Source organism: Barbus barbus (assembly GCF_936440315.1).
Source record: "Barbus barbus genome assembly, chromosome: 40".
Lineage (NCBI taxonomy): Eukaryota > Metazoa > Chordata > Actinopteri > Cypriniformes > Cyprinidae > Barbus > Barbus barbus.
The window spans coordinates 21,955,072-21,974,229 of NC_136718.1; the positions used below are offsets into that span (position 1 = coordinate 21,955,072).

Here is a 19,158-nt window from a genome sequence, read left to right on the forward strand (position 1 = left end):
CAATTTACGTAAGAACTGATTTATGAACAATTTATACAGATATTTGTTCTGCTCTTGCTATCAATAAGACCCACTGCAAAAAAAGGTATTGCAATGCCATACTAAAATAAAGTACGTCAAACCAATTAAAAATTTGTTGAGCCTGTTGATTTTTCTGTTTTAGCAGAACATTTGACTCATGATGGGGGAAATCTGACATATCTATTAGCTCTGTTTAACAAAGAAGAGACCTGAAGCAACACAATATGAGCATGTTGTAGATTATACCTGATTTCACCCAATAAATTATAGAATTTGTTTATACTCTGGCCAAAAGTTTGAAATAATTAAGATTTTATTTATTTTTTAAAAAGGTAGTGTCATAGCCTACTTACTGAGGCTGCATTTATTTGATCAAAAACACAGTAAAAACTAAAATATTATGAGATATTATTCATAAAAAAAATCTGTTTAACGTATTTTAAAATGTAATTATTCCTGATGCAAAGCTGAATTTTCAGCATCATTACTCCAATCTTCAGTATCACATGAATCTTCAGAAATCATTTTAATATGGTGCTCAATTTAAACCAAAACCTTTCCAGTCTAATGATTGTGGTCAGTAATGAACTAAATGCACCCTTTGTAGCACGTCACAAGACATCCAGCTCAGCATTGTTGGTGAAATTAAATTCTTCCACAGTCCATAAATGGAACAACAACCAAGAGAAACACACTGACCTCGTTCTCATTCACAGCATCTTCAGCCAGCAGCCACTGCTCAAAACACTGAAGGTAAGATTTTGAGTCTTCCTTTGATCATGCAGGCTCAATAATGTTAATTCTTCTATTTTACTAATTTATTTCTAGATTTTATGAGACGCGTTTGTCAAATAATGGAGGACTCTAATATATATGATGATACTAAAAATGTTTGTAAAGGAAAACTTTATTAGACAATAGTTCAGTCCAGGTCAAGGTTGAATGTCCTAACCTTTGTACTATGCGCTGTCTCTCAGATGGAAGAGGTATGTTTTCCAAGTTAGAGTTCAAAGAACTTAGCACTCAATACACACATGCTATCTTTCACTCAATGCATACATTGTATATCAATTAAGCTAAAAAGATATGGAAGATAATTAGATCAGAACCAACACGGTTACACAGGCATCAAAACTAGACTATAACTGCACACTTGTTAGCAGCTCAATCCTATGAATGACTATTCAGATCAGTTTTATTTTGTTTTGGAGATATGCATTTATTAAAGTGATAAATAATGGCAATAGGCTACTTATTATTTGTTGCTAAACCATGCTGACACTACAGCTATGGTTATCTAAAAGAACGTTCTTCATTCTAATAATTGGCACCTAGTGAAAATTCGTTCCCTAATTGCTTTATGGAAGCACTATCTGAAAACACTGTTGATAAGCTGATTTTGTAATTATGGATATCTATTTATGATATGATCAGAATCAGATGCTGGGGGGGCACAATCGACCTTTGTGCGCCCTATTTCCCTGATGCTCAAGCATGAACACATAATGCACACGCCACACGTTAAAGATAACAGAAGAATACAAAAGACAAATGATCCGAACCCACATCATAATTTCACACCTAGCAGCTTAATCCTAACTACTACTCAGATAACTTTTTATACTAAAAAACCTTTGTTGTTGCAAATGTTGCATGCATTTTAACTTGTGATATGTAAAAATGTATAAATTACGCGGGAAACGTTCGAACGGACTTCTTCTTGGGAACGTCAATTTGGCGTCAGGTGAAACTTTTGAAAAGAAACATTCTCGTTATATTAATTCAAATTTGTGATAGTTATTAATTCCGCGGGAAACGTTCGAGGTCTGTTGTTTTATAGTAGCCAACCTTCTTGGCGTCAATTTGCCGTCAGGTGAAATTCAGAAATATTTTTAAAAAACTCTGTCGAAATGTTCGTCCTGAAATATCCACAATATCTGGTCCGTTTAACGCATCTCGGACGTCATAGATCACGTTTATACCAAGAACGAATCAAGTAGCCTACCGAAGCGAATTGGAAGCAAAGTGAATTGGGTTGTTTTGAGAAGCTTCTGTATTAATCTAACTAGTTATCAGACATCGCAGACCATCTACAAATGTAGTAAATGGTCGTGTTTTCTTCAGGTTTACTAATGAAATTCGGAAACCATCTGGTCTGAACATTGGGTAAGTAATACAACCTTGTTCCCTTCATCTGATATTTTGCATGTCCTTCTCAGTAGCATATTGTGAAGTATAAAACAATACTACACCTTTGTGAGCATGCCTAGCAAACGTGTTGATGCTATTTATTCTGAAAGTGTTTGGACATGATGCTCAAAAATGTCCTAAAAGCTCATTATTGTTTGCATTATTATTGTGTGTGTATGTATGTATGTATGTGTGTGTGTGTATATATATATATATATATATATATATATATATATATGTATATGTGTGTGTGTGTGTATCGCACTTTAAAAAGTAATCTCTCTCTCTCTCTCTATATATAGTACTTTTTAAAGTGTGTAATACATAAGCTGAATTTCAAGTTGATAGTGGCTCATGAAGCATTTGAGCGCACAGTTCATTTCTTTGATATTCCATCTAATGCATTGACAGTCAGATATGTGTGGTCATATAGGGGAATTCTCTAAAATATGTATATAAGTATTCTTCATGTGTATAACCCATCTCTCGTCTCAGTTAACATGGCGTCAGTGCTGTCACAGCTGATGGGTCAGTGGATGGATGTTCAGGCTCTCCTGATATTTCTGTGTGTGCTGCTGTTGGTCAAACACCTGCGAGATGTTCTTATTAACAACATGCCGCCAGGACCCTTCCCTCTGCCTTTGGTTGGAAACGTACTGAGTATAGGCTTTAGTGATCCAATGGAGGTTTTTCCGAAGGTAAGGTTTCAGTCGTATGAAGAGCAGTAATAACTTGGCTACTATAGTTGTGTACATTACAAGATATCATGTTGCTTAGATTGCTGAGAGGTATGGAGATGTGAGCACTCTGTATCTGGGAAACAAACCTTGCATACTGCTTACTGGATACGAGAGTTTCAAAGAGGCGTTTGTGGAGCAGGCGGACATCTTCACAGACCGGCCGTACTTCCCTGTGAATGACAAGATCTGTAAAGGGCAAGGTAGAGGAACACAGTACACACAGCCAACACATCACTCTGAATAACACCATTTACACTTTAAAATGTTCAGAAATATAACTGTTGATAACATTGTTGAATCAGCAATTTTGTAGAACATCATGAAATATTTTTTAATCCTGCTTTAATATGGATTCACAACATTTCAGACACAGCTAATTTGTTTATATTTGCTCTATCAATAAAACAGCTTGTGTATAAACCGTGAAAAGCTGCAGTGATGGTGGTATAATTTCCTTCAGCAATGGCTACAATAGCAAGCTTTGTAGTTAAAGATATGCAGAACTATTCATGACATACATTCTGTTCATCGTTACGGTGATTCTGATGTAGCGAGAAATCTAATTTTCCTCTAATGAAATAAAGTTCATTCTTTCAGTACTATAAAAACATTCTGTAGATTTCGCAATTCAAAAGTTCCATATATTGAAATTATGTGCTGTAAAATGCTCCACTCTCATCAAACCGCCGTTCATCAACACGACTGACCATATTTACATGCCAACATTTTGTGTTCTGAGTGACATAAATTTGCCATTGTCATGGTGTAGGAAAGTTTGTCAGACTTTGTACTGTTCTTGGCACAGATTGATTAACTGTTACTGATTTCACTTTAGTGATCATGGATTTAGCTCTTTTTTTTTTTTTTTTACCTTTTGCATGTAGGTCTGATCTTCTCCAGTGGACACATGTGGCGTCATCAGAGGCGCTTTGCTCTGGCTACGCTGAAGTATTTCGGTGTGGGCAAGAAAACTCTAGAAAACTCCATCCTGCAGGAGTGTCGCTTTGTCTGTAGTGTTTTGCAAACCAAGCAAGGTCAGTGAGCACCATTTCTGTGTCAAGTAATAAATCTCAACAGGCTTCGAGTACACACTGCGCTCTACAGGCAAGGATTTGAAAGTACTGTTTTTAGCTGTAACCAATCTTTCTTTCTTTTGCTTCCCAAGGTTTGCCATTCAACCCTCATCACCTCTTGTCCTACGCAGTGGGCAATATAATATGCAGCCTGGTTTTTGGCTACAAGTTTGAGTATGACAACCATCATTTTCATGATCTGCTGCAGTATTCAGATGAAACCTTCAAGCTGCCCATCAATGTCTGGGGCCGGGTATAGGACCAAATTTATTATACTGGACCCTTTTCACAGACTGATGAGAATGTGTTCCCACAGTCATTGAACGCATAGTTCACCCAGAAATGAAAATTCTGACATCTAGTCACTCTCAAGTTGTTCCAAACCTGCAAGACTTTCTTTTTTCTCTTGAACATAAAATATATTTTGAAGAATGTGGGTAACCTCCATGTGGGTGACTTCCATGGTATTTTTTCCATTCTATGGAAGTCAATGGTGACCAACAATTGCTCGGTTACCCACATTCTTCAAAATATCTTTGTCTAACAGAAAAAATAAACTTATTTATATTTATATAAACTAACATATTTAAAACACTATACTTTTCATACCTTGGCATTAAAGTAAAAAACAAACAAACAACTAGTTAACAGACCCGTGTAAGTGTTTATAATACAACGGCTAAAGGAGCAACTGCAAATTTGACATCTGTTGACCAACGTTATCAATCTCTTGAAAATTTTCCCCCATTTGGTTAAGACATAGAAACACTATTGTGAATGTTTTCTTTTGGTGTTTAGAAATTGGGAATGCAAAAATTTATTTTCCATTCACCAATATATAACTATGATGGTTTCTGCTTTTGAGATCTCTGGAAATGTGATATGTGTTCATAAAAATAAAGGCATGCTGTAGTTGCTGAATATCTTAACTGGAATTCACAAAGGCGTCTCTTTCTTTTAAGTCAGTATGAATCTGTTTTGCAACCCATTTGGATCTTAAAAAGACAAATGCTTGTTCTTTGGAAAAACATGCACTAATACATGCAGAATAAGACTAGGAAAGTAATTCTCAATTTTGATTTTATATTGACTTGAGGGAGATTTGATGTTGGAATATGTTTTTCAGATCAGCCATTTCAACTCATACATTAAATTTTACTTATATTTTAATAAGTCATTTCCTGCAAAGATTTACAACCTAATGACCAAATATGTTTGTCCCTGAACAGTTGTATAACACGTTTCCCGCTCTGATGTCCCTACTGCCAGGAAAGCACCAGACTACATTTGCCAATCTTTCCAAGCTTAAGTTATTTTTTAAGGAGGAAATCAGAAAGCACAAAGAGGACAGAAACCCATCTAATCCTAGAGACTACATTGACTGTTATCTGGATGAAATTGAGAAGGTGACTGGTTTTAGCAGATGCTTGCATAATAATAATAATGCAGTCATTTTAAGGCTTTTCTTGGATTTTTATACACATTGGCTAGCTAATAATTCAAGCATTTCAAATGAAACGCCATGCATTTGTACTGTGCAGTTACCTCTTTGTAGGGTCACTCTACTGTAGCCATCTCTGTGTTTAAACCTTCTTTTTGTCCATGGTTATAAGCCCTTCCTCATCCTTCCATTTTTCCCAGTGTAAGGACAATGAGGCGGAATTCACAGAGGAAAACCTGATACACTGTGTGTTGGATCTGTTTGGAGCAGGAACGGAAAGCACTGCTAAATCACTGAGCTGGGCTTTACTCTACATGGCCAAGTATCCAGAAGTGCAAGGTGGGCCGATCCGCTCCTATTACCTGTCTACTTGTTAGGCGGATATGTATATGCATGTCCACCTACTCTGCACATTCACTTTCCGTAGAGAAAGTCCATTCTGAGATCGATCAGGTGATTGGACAGACACGTCAGCCGTTGATGGAAGACAGGGCACATCTGCCGTACACCTATGCTGTGATACATGAGATTCTGAGGTTCGCAAATGTTCTTGCCTTCATTCCACCAAGAGTTGCCAGCAAAGACACCACAGTAGCAGGATGTCTCATACCAAAGGTAAGTCATAAATTACTGTTTGTAGAATCCAGGTCATATTTCAACCAGAAATCTAAAGGAAAAATTAAATGTAGCAACAAAAAAAGAGATTTTAGAACCATTAATCTCAATGATTACTTAGATGCAGCATTGTATTCGAGGATTATGGAAGAGTGGAAAGAACTGAAACATACTTTCAGTTTTGTTTAATGTTCGAATTCTTACGTTTTGTCCTATGACAGGGTGTGATGGTGCTGCCAATGTTGAAGCCAATTCTAGAGGACAAGAATGAATATCGCAATCCATATGAATTCAATCCTGCTCACTTTCTGGATGAAAATGGCAAATTTCTGAAGAGAGAAAATTTCATTCCCTTCTCAATAGGTAGGTCACAAGGAGGACCATGTAATATATAAACTACAACTAAAATATATAAATGTATATATATGCACACATACACTACTGTTCAGAAGTTTGAGGTCAGTAGATTTTTTTTGTCTGTTTCTGAAATAGGTCTCTTATGCTCACCAAGGCTACATTTATTTGATCTTACAGTAATACAGTAAAATAGTAATATTGTGAAATATTATTACAATATCAAATAACCGTTTAACATTTGAATATTTTATTTATTCCTGCGATACAAAGCTGAATTTTCAGCATCATTACTCCAGTCTTCAGTGTCACATGATCCTTGGAAAATGTTATAAATAATTTTTATTAATATATTTTAGTTTTTTTTACAATTCTTTGAATGTAAAAAAAAAAAACGCATTCATTTGAAATATAAATCTCTTGTAAGATTATAAAAATCTTACTGACCCCCAAACTTTTGAATGGTACTATATATAAACTAATAATAATAATAAAAAAAACTGATCCAGAGCCTTATTTCCAGGTAAGAGGATGTGTCCAGGTGAGCAGCTCGCTCGTATGGAGCTCTTCCTCTTCTTTCTCTCTCTGATGCAGCATTTTACCTTCCTGCCACCTGAGGGAGAAACCCTGAGTCTCAAAAGGACAGTTGCCATCGCTTCTGCTCCTGAACCTTTCCACATTTGTGCTGTACCTCGATAGTGCCACACGATTGCAACATATACAATAAAAGAATACGCTCATTGAAGCTTGCTGTGAAGCACAAATAAGCATTTGTTTCTATTTGGTAACATAAAACACACATAGTATTAAAGTTATGAAAATAGCTATTTATTTTCGTTTAATACACAAGGTTTATTTATTTTGCTCATGTCTGATCATATATCCTACATAATGTTAGTTGTGTCTCAAACTGAAGGCAGAGCATCTTGATAGCCATCCAAAAGTAGCTACATATTTTGATACCTTATAACATGAATCACATATTTAATCAAATTAGTAGATGATTTACCTGTAAAAGCATGAATATGACTTGTATTTTCTGCAGTTCTTGTCTTGACACCTCAGAATAGTTGTTTATGAAGGGTTTGAGTCTTTTTATGTTTTTGTGGTGCTTTGTCATGATATCATTTCCCTGTAACTGCTGAGTCATTGGTCACATGGCATTTACGCCTCGGGTGATTGGTTAAAGCATCCTTTCTGGCCAGCTGCCATCTAAACGAGTCGGTCAATCTCTTCATTTGGCTGTTGAATATCTTTTTTATATTCAACAACCACTGTGTATTAATCGACTTTTTTGGAACTCTTTTATCCAAAGCGATTCATTCATATTCTTACACAGCTGCTATTATTTCACATCTGCAGTTGTCTCGGGTAATAAAATAACTTTCACTTAAATCAGTATGTTATGTCTGTGTATTTATTTGATCATCATCCTCATCCCGTTTATTACAAGACTAATTATTGCAAAATAATCTCCAGAAGAGTGATTCAAGAGCCTGTTTGGAGTTTAATATGTAGTCATTATTTCATGTTGGTGGACGATACCTTTTTATTCCCTTATTTATACTTAATTTTAAGCAACACACTGTTTGTTTTACATTTAGTTTGACTAAATAAAATGCATCAGTAAAAGTTAAGCGTAATGTTTTTCTCTTTCTGGTCAGATTTGTTCATGCTATATAACTGCAAGTACAGGTCTGTTTGTTATGGGGGAAAGATGGTTTTAACTGTAAAAATAAACAATTTACTCATGCATTCTTTTTAATGCTTTTATTTTCCATTTGTGATTTCTTTATACTTTTAGCCTCATTTTTCCAGCTTCAAGATTAGTCTCAATTCTTGACAGACGAATCTGAGGATTGAAACCTCGCAGTCCAACATAATCACAGCTTTCTGTGGGTCAGTTGCAGTGGGAGTTGATCACATCCCGGTGTGCAGCACACACACTTCCACTTATTGACTGGGAATGAGACGGACCCTTCATTTCCACAATGTCTCCAGGATTCATAGCCATCCTGAATGACGGTCTTGACCACATGATCATGGCATGATGTCAGGTTGCTGCAAGGGTTGTGTTGAGAAAGCGGCTTGATGCAGCCGTACACCTTCTTTCCACACACTCCACTGCCTTTACAGTCATCCTGCACCACAACAGCCTCACGACCACAGCATGCCACACAGCTGCAAGGGTTCTTGTGAACAAGTACAGAGCTCTTCACTTTGCTGCAGTCGTCTGACTTCACTCTTAAGGACGGGAAACGACCGACTTTCCAGAAGCTGTTGAGGGATGACTTATTACAAGACATAGTGTGAGCTGAAACAATAGAAGAGAGAGAGTGTGAGATGATGAATGGCAAGAAAAAAACAATGATTATCTTAAACAGAATTTAGTTAAATACTTACATGTTTTCAGGTCTTGATTTAAGCAAGTCTTGCTGGAAGCAGCTCTTCTCTCGCTCTGATGTTTCTCTCCTCAGCAGCCCGGTATATATTCACATCTTCATCTCCACCCCGTCCACAGCTCAGAGATGAAGAATTTTATTTTTCATGAGAGGGTAGGTTTAGTGTTTAGTATTCATCATGCGTCTCACTGTTTTCATTTTCAATACAGCATTTACAGAAGAAAGTGTCATTTTCACCACAATAGGAAATTATTTTTAATGAGAGGTAATTAAAAGCCATTTAATGAATAACACGTTGAATCTTCATAATACGCAATGGTTAATGCAGTGCCAAAGCTTGTTCAGTTAGTCACTCAAATGATTATGTTTTCATACTAAATGAAAAAAACAACAACAAAAAAACTATATACATACTATAAATGTTTTCTTCTACGTGGGGAAATCCCCCCCAGCTAAAACTCATTTTTGAATAAAATCAGAAATTGCCTTTTTTTGTGGCAGAAATGGGCTTCCATTAGTTTATAACAAAGTCCACACTATGGGAAAAAAGTCATAATTATTTTCATATATTACATTATATTTCAATATTCAGTATATTATGTTTAATTCAATGCATTACTTGCTGTTTCTTTGTAATTATTTGTGACATTTCATAGTAATTTCTGAGTGAAATTTTTTTCTACACCATTGTGTAGAAGACAGATAATAAAAGAATAAAAATAGAACAAGTAAACGGGGAATAATAATATTCAAATTGACAGTATGTACAGGTATATTACAATAGAAAGTTTTGTATGTACAGGTATATTATGTACAAATTCGAAATGTAGACTATTTATACACTTATTTATCTAACACAATACTTGTGTTGTGTTCATAAAATGGATTGCCTGAGGGAAGAAACTGTTCCTGTGCCTGGCTGTTCTGGTGCTCAGAGCTCTTTAGCGTCGACCAGACAGTAACAGTTCAAAGAGGGAGTGTGCTGGATGTGAGGGGTCCAGAGTGATTTTACCAGCCCTTTTGCTCACTCTGGATAAGTACAGTTCTTGGAGAGTGGGGAGGGTTGTACCAATGATTCGCTCAGCAGTCCGGACTACTCTTCGTAGTCTTCTGAGGTCAGATTTGGTAGCTGAGCTGAACCAGACAGTTATTGAAGTGCAGAGGACAGATTCAATGATGGCGGAGTAGAACTGTTTCAGCAGCTCCTGTGGCAGGTTGAACTTCCTCAGGTGAAGGAAGTACAACCTCCTGAGGTGTCCCATGAGTCATGCACTCATTATTTTTGAGGGGGCATGTGTTGGGGGGGGGGGGGGGGGGGGGTCGTCATCATGTGACACACAGCAGCCACAACAGCACTTAGACTATGTTTTATTAATTTTTTTCCTTTTTATTCGAAACATTCCCAAACGCATTAACTATATCATGAAATATCTTGATTCTCACCTTTTTAGATGATGTTGATAGTGGGCGATGGTCAAAGTAACCTAATAATGTAATTTATTAACTATGCATAAAAAACTATCTGTTTATAGGTGTCATGCAATAAAATATTTTTAATACTACTGACTTTATATTTAATGTGAATTTAACATTGAAAGTTAATTTGAATAAAAACATTGCAAGTTAGGCTAATAATCATAATACTTTCATTGTAGCTACAGAAAGAGAGCAAAGAACATTTAGGCTACATTATCAAAGAACATTTTCACTGACAGTCTAGAGTGCAAGCACTCTCGAAAACTCCCATTAAAATCACTGAAGCTGTTTACACTAAGAAATTAATATCTTACAGATTCGTGCACACATTTTCACTTTGTTGTTTCTGACGAGAGAATTTTCCAGAAAGAGGTATTCAGTCGGCGAGGGAGTGAAGAAAAAACAAACATTTTAGTGATGACTCATCTGAACGCCTGTGATTGGTCACTGCATTCATGAGCTCAACAGCATCGTGTGTGATTGGTTATAATGCGCAGCGCTGTAAAAACGCATCTGTATCTGTCTCGGCGCCAGCCAGCGAACGCAGATTTGAATTTAGCAGCTGATGCTGTGCCGCACTGAAGGATCTAATCACGCTGGTGTGATTGTATTAAATATAGAAAATATTAATTGTCTTTTGGAAGCTGTATTCAAAATCCACTTGACTCAAAAATCTGAGGGAGTACGTGCCCCCTCACTTTGAATGGGCATGCCACCTCTGGTCTTGTAACCTTGTTTTTGTTTGTGCCATAAAGGGTTTTATAAATATTACTGAGTGATGACATCTGCTTTATATCATGCGTGTCAGATTAAATTGAGATAAAAGTTGTTAATCTGTTTTATTCATTCTCCTTGATGACAAATAAGGTGTATTATTACTTCTTGTTAAATTCCTTTCCCATTATCACTAAAATGACTCAGATTTGCACTTATGTAATGCTATAGGCTGTGAAATCTAATGTTAAATACAGCAAGTGAAACAATCTTATGTAACACTATAAAGACCGCACTGCTGTGTGTAAGTTTAGATAAGTGAGACTCATTCTAAACACTAAACCTGCCCTCTCATGAAAAATAAAATTCTTCATCTCTGAGCTGTGGACGGGGTGGAGATGAAGATGTGAATATATACCGGGCTGCTGAGGAGAGAAACATCAGAGCGAGAGAAGAGCTGCTTCCAGCAAGACTTGCTTAAATCAAGACCTGAAAACATGTAAGTATTTAACTAAATTCTGTTTAAGATAATCATTGTTTTTTCTTGCCATTCATCCTCTCACACTCTCTCTCTTCTATTGTTTCAGCTCACACTATGTCTTGTAATAAGTCATCCCTCAACAGCTTCTGGAAAGTCGGTCGTTTCCCGTCCTTAAGAGTGAAGTCAGACGACTGCAGCAAAGTGAAGAGCTCTGTACTTGTTCACAAGAACCCTTGCAGCTGTGTGGCATGCTGTGGTCGTGAGGCTGTTGTGGTGCAGGATGACTGTAAAGGCAGTGGAGTGTGTGGAAAGCAGGTGTACGGCTGCATCAAGCCGTTTTCTCAACACAACCCTTGCAGCAACCTGACATCATGCCATGATCATGTGGTCAAGACCGTCATTCAGGATGGCTGTGAATCCTGGAGACATTGTGGAAATGAAGGGTCCGTCTCATTCCCAGTCAATAAGTGGAAGTGTGTGTGCTGCACACCGGGATGTGATCAACTCCCACTGCAACTGACCCACAGAAAGCTGTGATTATGTTGGACTGCGAGGTTTCAGTCCTCAAGAATTGAGATTAATCTTTTAGTGAAGCTGGAAAATGCGAATACAAGTACAAATTAATAACAAATGAAAAATAAAGTGTTAAAGTACATACATATGTGAGTGGATTATTTCTGTAGTTCTTTTTTATCTGAATGAATGTTAATATTTTTAAACAACCAGTAGCATTAGAGAAACATTAATATTACCCCGAAAACACATAAACACCCTTCTTATACTGTACCTGATATTTCCAGATCCATGTTTAATAAGGTATCCGTGTCAGATATCAAGTAAATATCAACATGACATTCACTGTTAACTCTTTAAAATAATTAATTATGTGTATTTTTACATATACTTCAAGCATTTTAAGTATATGTAAAATACAGAATATAATTACACCACCAAAGTAATAAAGGCGACAATAAATGAGTAATAAAACAAAACAGCAAACAGTATCTCTAATATTAATCATGATAATTACAATTTTATGCAATGAAGAAGAATATGTCAAATAAAGCAAATGAATACAATGGATTAACCATCAGATGTGTGTATGGTGTATGTTTTGCTGCCATGTTATCCTCTCCACGTATATCTGAGTCATTTAGAGTAAAGAATGAAAAATTCAGTGCTTCAGATTGTGGGGAAAAAAAAACAATTCCCTTGTAGTGGTGTACTTGGGACATACAACAAGAAAGTGTTTCTCATTCTCTGTTTGATTCAGGCCACAGTGTTTACATAGTCGCTGTTCTGTCATTATCCAGGATCTTTTTTTATGTCTTCCTTTCTTTATTTCTAAGTTGTGGTCACATTGATATTTTGAAAGAATCTGTCCTTCTTTTAATTGTTTGATTGATAAGCAATTTACCAATTGTGTGGTTCTGTTTAGGGCCTAATAACTCTGGAGTTTGGGTTGAAGAAGAATTTTTTTTTTTATTTTATTTTTCATTGTAAATATACTTTAGATTTGTCAGTTTCTTTATGAATGTTAGGATTGTGGTTGGCGTCTTACGGAAGCGTATTGCATTCACTTGAGGAAAAAAAATCTACTCTGTTTTTCTGAATTAATGATTTAATTATCTCAGAATTACGAGATAATTTTTCATGAAAAAAAGTTTTTGCTCTGTTTTTCTGAATTAACGACTTAATTATTACGAGATAATTTTTAAAGAAAAAAAAAGTTTTTGCTCTGTTTTTCTGAATTAACGACTTAATTATTACGAGATAATTTTTAAAGAAAAAAAAAGTTTTTGCTCTGTTTTTCTGAATTAACGACTTAATTATCTCAGAATTACGAGATAATTTTTAAAGAAAAAAAAGTTTTTGCTCTGTTTTTCTGAATTAATTAATTATCTCAGAATTACGAGATAATTTTTAAAGAAAAAAAAGTTTTTGCTCTGTTTTTCTGAATTAATTACTTAATTATCTCAGAATTACGAGATAATTTTTCATGAAAAAAGTTTTTGCTCTGTTTTTCTGAATTAACGACTTAATTATCTCAGAATTACGAGATAATTTTTAAAGAAAAAAAAGTTTTTGCTCTGTTTTTCTGAATTAATGACTTAATTATCTCAGAATTACGAGATAATTTTTCACGAAAAAAAGTTTTTGATCTGTTTTTCTGAACTAACGAGTTAATTATCTCAGAATTACGAAATAATTTTTCATTAAAAAAAGTTTTTGCAGGCTTGAGTCTGTAAAGGCTGATTAGCTGAGACCTCATATACAGTACAGTTCAATAATGATAATAATATTATTATATTACAACAATTATATTATGTTCTGTATCTGTGGCTGTTAGATGATGCTACAAATATGTACAATTATGTATGATATTTATTTCCATTTATTCTAATTAAAATATTTATTCTTAACTGTGAGTCTGGACAAAAAAATAAATAAAAATCATAAGTAGCACGGGTATATTTGTAGCAATATCCAAAAACACATTGTATGAGTCAATATTATAAATTTTTCTTTTATGCCAAAAATCATTAGGACATTAAGTAAAGATCAAGTTCCATGAAGATATTTTGTAAATTTCCTACCATAAATATATCAAAACTTTGTTTATGATTTGTAATATGCATTGCTAAGAACTTAATTTGACAGTTTTAATGGTGATTTTCTCAATATTTAGATTCCAGATTTTCAAATAGTTGTATCTCAAACAAATATTGTCCTATCGTAATAAACCATACATCAATGGAAAGCTTATTTATCCAGCTTTCAGATGATGTAGACATCTCAATGTCACAAAATTGACCCTTATGACTGGTTTTGTGGTTCAGGGTCACAAATGTTTATTATTATTATTATCATTATTATTTTGGTTTAGAGGTCGTCACAACTGACAGTTGCTTAGAAATTCATTAATCTATGATGAAATTTAATTATAATCTGGATGAGAACAAAATATCATTGTGTTCTACTGTCACTACTTATCATTAAACCTCCCTCCCCATAATTACTTAATTAACGCAAAGATTGCTCTGATGCTGTATTTAATTTATGTAAGTGATATTAATCCTAAACATTAAACCTGCCCTCTCATGAAAAATAAAATTCTTCATCTCTGAGCTGTGGACGGTGTGGAGATGAAGATGTGAATATATACCGGGCTGCTGCACTGTAAAAAGTGATAAGTTGACTTAACTTAAAAATAATTTAGGTAAATAATAATAAAAAAAATTAAGTTAAGTGAATTGTCACGTTCGCTTAACTTTTTTTTTTAAATGATTATTTACTTAAATTTTTTGAAGGAAACGGGTTTCCTCAGTTTTTTTTAAGTTAAGTCAACTTATCACTTTTTACAGTGTAGGAAACCCGTTGCCTTAAAATTATTAAGTAAATAATAATAATAAAAAAATAAGTTAAGTAAATTGTCAAATTCACTTAACTTTATTTTTTTTAATTATTATTTACTATTATATTTCTGTCATGACTGTCATTTTAAATTTATATTTAAAATATTTGAAATGTAGTTATGTTACTTACAGTTTTCAAGTTTGTACACTCATTCTAGAATAATACTAATGTTAAAACTATAAAATCCTACCAACTGATTTATGGAAGTATGAAGTGAGTCACATGTTTTTTTTTTCTACTCAAGTGAACAGTGACTACTAAAAATATTTTAGTAACTGCAGGCTTGAGTCAGTAAAAACTGATAGCTGAGACTTCTTCATATAATCTTAAAAATGATAATATTATAGTAATTAAGTTTATTATATTATGCGTTTGTTGCTGTAGAATAATGCTACAAATTAATAAGATTATATAGTAGGATTAGTAAGATTTATTTTTAAAATAAAATATTTGTTTTAAATAAAAGATTCACTCTAAAAGCTTAGAACAAATTCATTCATTCAAAATCATTATCGTGATGATTTTATTTTAGAGGAGGGTTTAGTTTAGTTATATTTAAAGTTAAATTAATTTTCAGTCAAATATCCAACTATATTAATCAGTTTAATAGTTTGTCTCCATTTCAGTCAGGTTCTAGACCTAACTTCTTTAGCACCACAGCTTTAATGAAATTTAACCAATGATTTGTTCACTTCTTTTGATAAATGTCAACCTATTAGTGATATCTTTATCAATCTTTCTAAAGCATTCGTTATGGTGGACCATAATCCTCTGCTTGATAAGTTACACTCTTTAGGCTTCGATCAAAACTCTCTTCTTTGGTTTAATTCTTATCTTCACAACAGACAACAATATGTTTCCTTTCAAGGCTCGAATTTGGATTATTTGGTTATTGATAAGGGTGTTCCTCAAGGATCAACACTTGGTCCTTTGCTTTTTTGTTTGTTTATTAATGACCTTCCCAAAGCTTGTTTACACTCTTCTATCCAGTTTTATGCAGATGATACTGTTATTTATACTTCCCATTCTGATATTTCATATATTAAATATTAAATATTCAATTACATCTTTCCGTCTCTTCAGGACTAATCTCATTTTAAAATAACCTGCTTATGTATTGAATTTTGTACCATTGTGTTCTGTTATTACTTCTCATTAAACTTCTCTCCCCATTATTACTTAACTGACACAATTTGTTTATGTAACAATGTAAAGATTGCTCTGATGCTGTATTTAATTTATGTAAGTGATATTAATCCTGAACACTACTGTCCCTCTCATGAGATGAAATTCTTCACACTCTTGAGCTCTGAGCTGTGGACGGGGTGGAGATGAAGATGTGAATATATACCGGGCTGCTGAGGAGAGAAACATCAGAGAAGAGCTGCTTCCAGCAAGACAGACAAGAGCCTTTCGAACTCAATCAAGAAAAACAACTGAAAACATGTAAGCATTCAACTCAGATTCTGGGTTTGTTTTATACATTATCATTACTTTCAGAAAACTGGCTTGCTTTAACCAATGACTAGGGTTAAATGTTTTTGAATAGCTACAAAAGACAGTTTTTGTCATTCTCTTCCAATCTCTCTCTCTGTTTTGCAGCTCACACTATGTCTTGTGAAAAGTCAGAGAACTGTTGCCCCGTTGGATGTTTTGCCGTCACTCCGGTGGATGACTGCAAGAAAGTGTCATGCTACATGCCAGTTTGCAACAACCCCTGCAACCACGTCCCATCATGCTGTGATTATGGTTTTAACAGCAACTGCAAGAAAGTAGCATGCTGTGTGAAACCTTGCACTAAATCCTACCACTGCATCCCATCAGGCTGTGATTCTGGATGTAAAGACGACTACAAGAAAGCGGCATGCTGCGTGCCAGTGTGCAACATCCCTTGCAACCCTGTCCCATTATACTGTGGTAATGGTTGTAAGGACGCCTGCAAGAAAGTGGCATGCAATACCCCTTGCACTAACCCCTGCAACTACACCCCACCATGCTGTGATTATGATTGTAATAATAAAGATGACTGCAAATATGTAACACCATGTTAAAACAAGCTGATCTGGCCTTTTCCAGTCATCAAACTGGATTTGGAAGGGCTGTGCTGCTAGTATTTAATTTTGAATAAAATGTAGCATCCCATTCATTGACAACCATATAATCATTCTCAGAGCTATCTATATAGTTAGCTTGTTGATGATTCTGGATTTTCAGTCAAATACATGCTGTTTTGCTGTGTGTAAAACATACAAAATGCTTGAAATGGTTATTGCACTACGGTGTGCATGATTTTAACATTAAAACAAGGTGATCTTGCTTTTGTGGGAGAAAAAAAAATAAAACACCTGTCCCAGGAGCAACTGTTTTCCCCTCCACCATGTTTATGGCCTGCACAACTCATACACGATATAAAAAATATCTCAGGGTTTCCCAGTAGAAAATATGACAAAGGCAATCATGTCCAATTTCCAACTAGGAAACTCATATTTACAAAAATATTAATGAATAAAAAATGTATTGCCTGTCAAGGCAGCATAAGTTAAGGTGTGGATGTCATGGCCGGTTGTACTTGTTGATTAAGGTTAAAATGGAACATCATTCAGATTAGCACTTAGCATGAAGATAAAAAAAGAGCACTGGCAAGAGAAACATACCATTGTCTCTAGTCAGTCTTGATAGTTTTTTTTCTTTTTTTGGTCAGATTTAGTTTTTTATCACCTAGCTCAGGGGTCATCAAAATTGATCCTGGAGGGCCGGTGTCCTGCAGAGTTTAGCTCCAACTTGCCTCAACACAGCTGTCTGTAGGTTTCAAGTATACCTAGTAAGACCTTGATTACCTGCTTCAGGTGTGTTTGATTAGGGTTGGAGCTAAACTCTGCAGGACACTGGCCCTCCAGAACTGAACTTGGTGACCCTTGGCCTAGCTAGTGTTATGGTGCATTCACACCGGACGCGACTTGCGCGAATAAATCGCGCTATTCGCGCGTGGTTGGACGCGTGAACATTTTGGGTTTACTCGCTTCATTCGCGTGTGAAATACGCTTCATTCGCGCGTGAAATTCACTGCACAACAGACGCGAATTCTCGTCATGGGCGGGGCTTCTGCCAGGGGGAACAATGACTGCCACAGAGAGCATATGTATAGAATTTGGCAAATAAAATCACCTTTATGTGCTATGGAAACACTGGACCCGTGTATTTCAGCCGAAAATGTAGTTGTTTAAAACTCAAATCTGCTGTTTATTTACAAAAACAGCCCCTATTTGAAAATGTGCTTTGCCGATTTCGGAGCCGTGAGCTCCAGGCGATCACCGGGCGCTCGTGCTCATGTATGCCGAAGAGAGGAGCATAACCTCGGCTAGTCTGACATTTGCCGCTGGCTCTGATGTCTCTGTAGTGGATAAACATAAGATATCATTTGTTTTGGGTAAATCTAACATGTAATCTTTGGTCTATGGTACAGCTCCGGGTATCCACATACAGCGACAATGATTTTGTCCTTTATTGTTGTTTTGATTTCTGCCTCTGCTCCACACGTCACTACTAGAGCAAGCTCCTGATTGGTTGGCGCGGCGCGAAATATCCGCCAAAGTTCAGATTTTTCAACTTGCGCGATTCGCGCGAATCTTGCGTTCCGCGCGTCAAACGCTCGAAACGCTCAATTCGCGCCGCGCCATTCGCGCGAATCGCGTCATTCGCGCCGCCTCATTCGCGCGAATCGCGCCGCAGGATGTCTAATCGCGTCTTTGCATTGATTTAACATGTAAATCACTCGCGCTTAAGGCTTCATTCGCGTCTGGTGTGAATGCACCATCAGACTGTGTCTGGTGTTTCCCCTCCTCTTGTGCCCATATTTGGTCATCCTGTTCCTGTCCTCGTTTGTCATCATTAGTTCATTTTTTCCCCAGCCCTGTGTTTAATTATTCCTCACCTGTTTCTGTTCTCCTTCAGGAACTCGAGCTGTGTCTGAAGACGCTTAGGGACCATGCTCTGAATCATCTGTACAATCAGTCCAATAGAAGGGCAAGGCGTCACGGGCGGGTGACGTCACGACCAGGAAGCTATAAAGGCACATGCGGCAGAGCCGGCTTCAGCTTTCTGTCATTCAGTCTGTGTGTCTGTCAGTCCGATATTTGTTTTGTGAGTCTTATTTGGTGTTGTTTGTCCAAAAAAAAAAAAAAAAAAAAAAAAAAAAAAAAGCGCTATGCCCAAGGCCACAAGTAAATCAAAGCAT

General features: G+C 35.8%; 2 protein-coding genes across 2 annotated transcripts in view; both read left to right on the forward strand.

Moving 5' to 3' along the window:
- Nucleotides 1-714: 714 nt before the first annotated feature.
- Nucleotides 715-8,188, forward strand: LOC306859130 (cytochrome P450 2J4-like). The gene is made up of 11 exons (XM_079399990.1): nucleotides 715-774; nucleotides 2,146-2,187; nucleotides 2,707-2,909; nucleotides 2,989-3,151; nucleotides 3,836-3,985; nucleotides 4,117-4,277; nucleotides 5,254-5,430; nucleotides 5,666-5,804; nucleotides 5,893-6,080; nucleotides 6,302-6,443; nucleotides 6,958-8,188. The coding sequence occupies exons 3-11, from the start codon at nucleotides 2,712-2,714 to the stop codon at nucleotides 7,131-7,133; spliced, it is 1,494 nt and encodes a 497-aa protein (XP_079256116.1). The 5' UTR covers nucleotides 715-774; nucleotides 2,146-2,187; nucleotides 2,707-2,711; the 3' UTR covers nucleotides 7,134-8,188.
- Nucleotides 8,189-11,621: 3,433 nt separating this feature from the next.
- The window catches only part of LOC306859383 (protein-glutamine gamma-glutamyltransferase K-like), a gene marked incomplete at both ends in the record, with an annotated part of 18,203 nt that continues 10,666 nt past the window's right edge, over nucleotides 11,622-19,158 (forward strand). Inside the window, 3 exons of the mRNA XM_079400397.1 lie at nucleotides 11,622-11,919; nucleotides 16,527-16,960; nucleotides 18,876-18,925. Coding sequence (XP_079256523.1) covers nucleotides 11,622-11,919; nucleotides 16,527-16,960; nucleotides 18,876-18,925 — 782 coding nt within the window. The remainder of the gene's footprint in view (nucleotides 11,920-16,526; nucleotides 16,961-18,875; nucleotides 18,926-19,158) is intronic.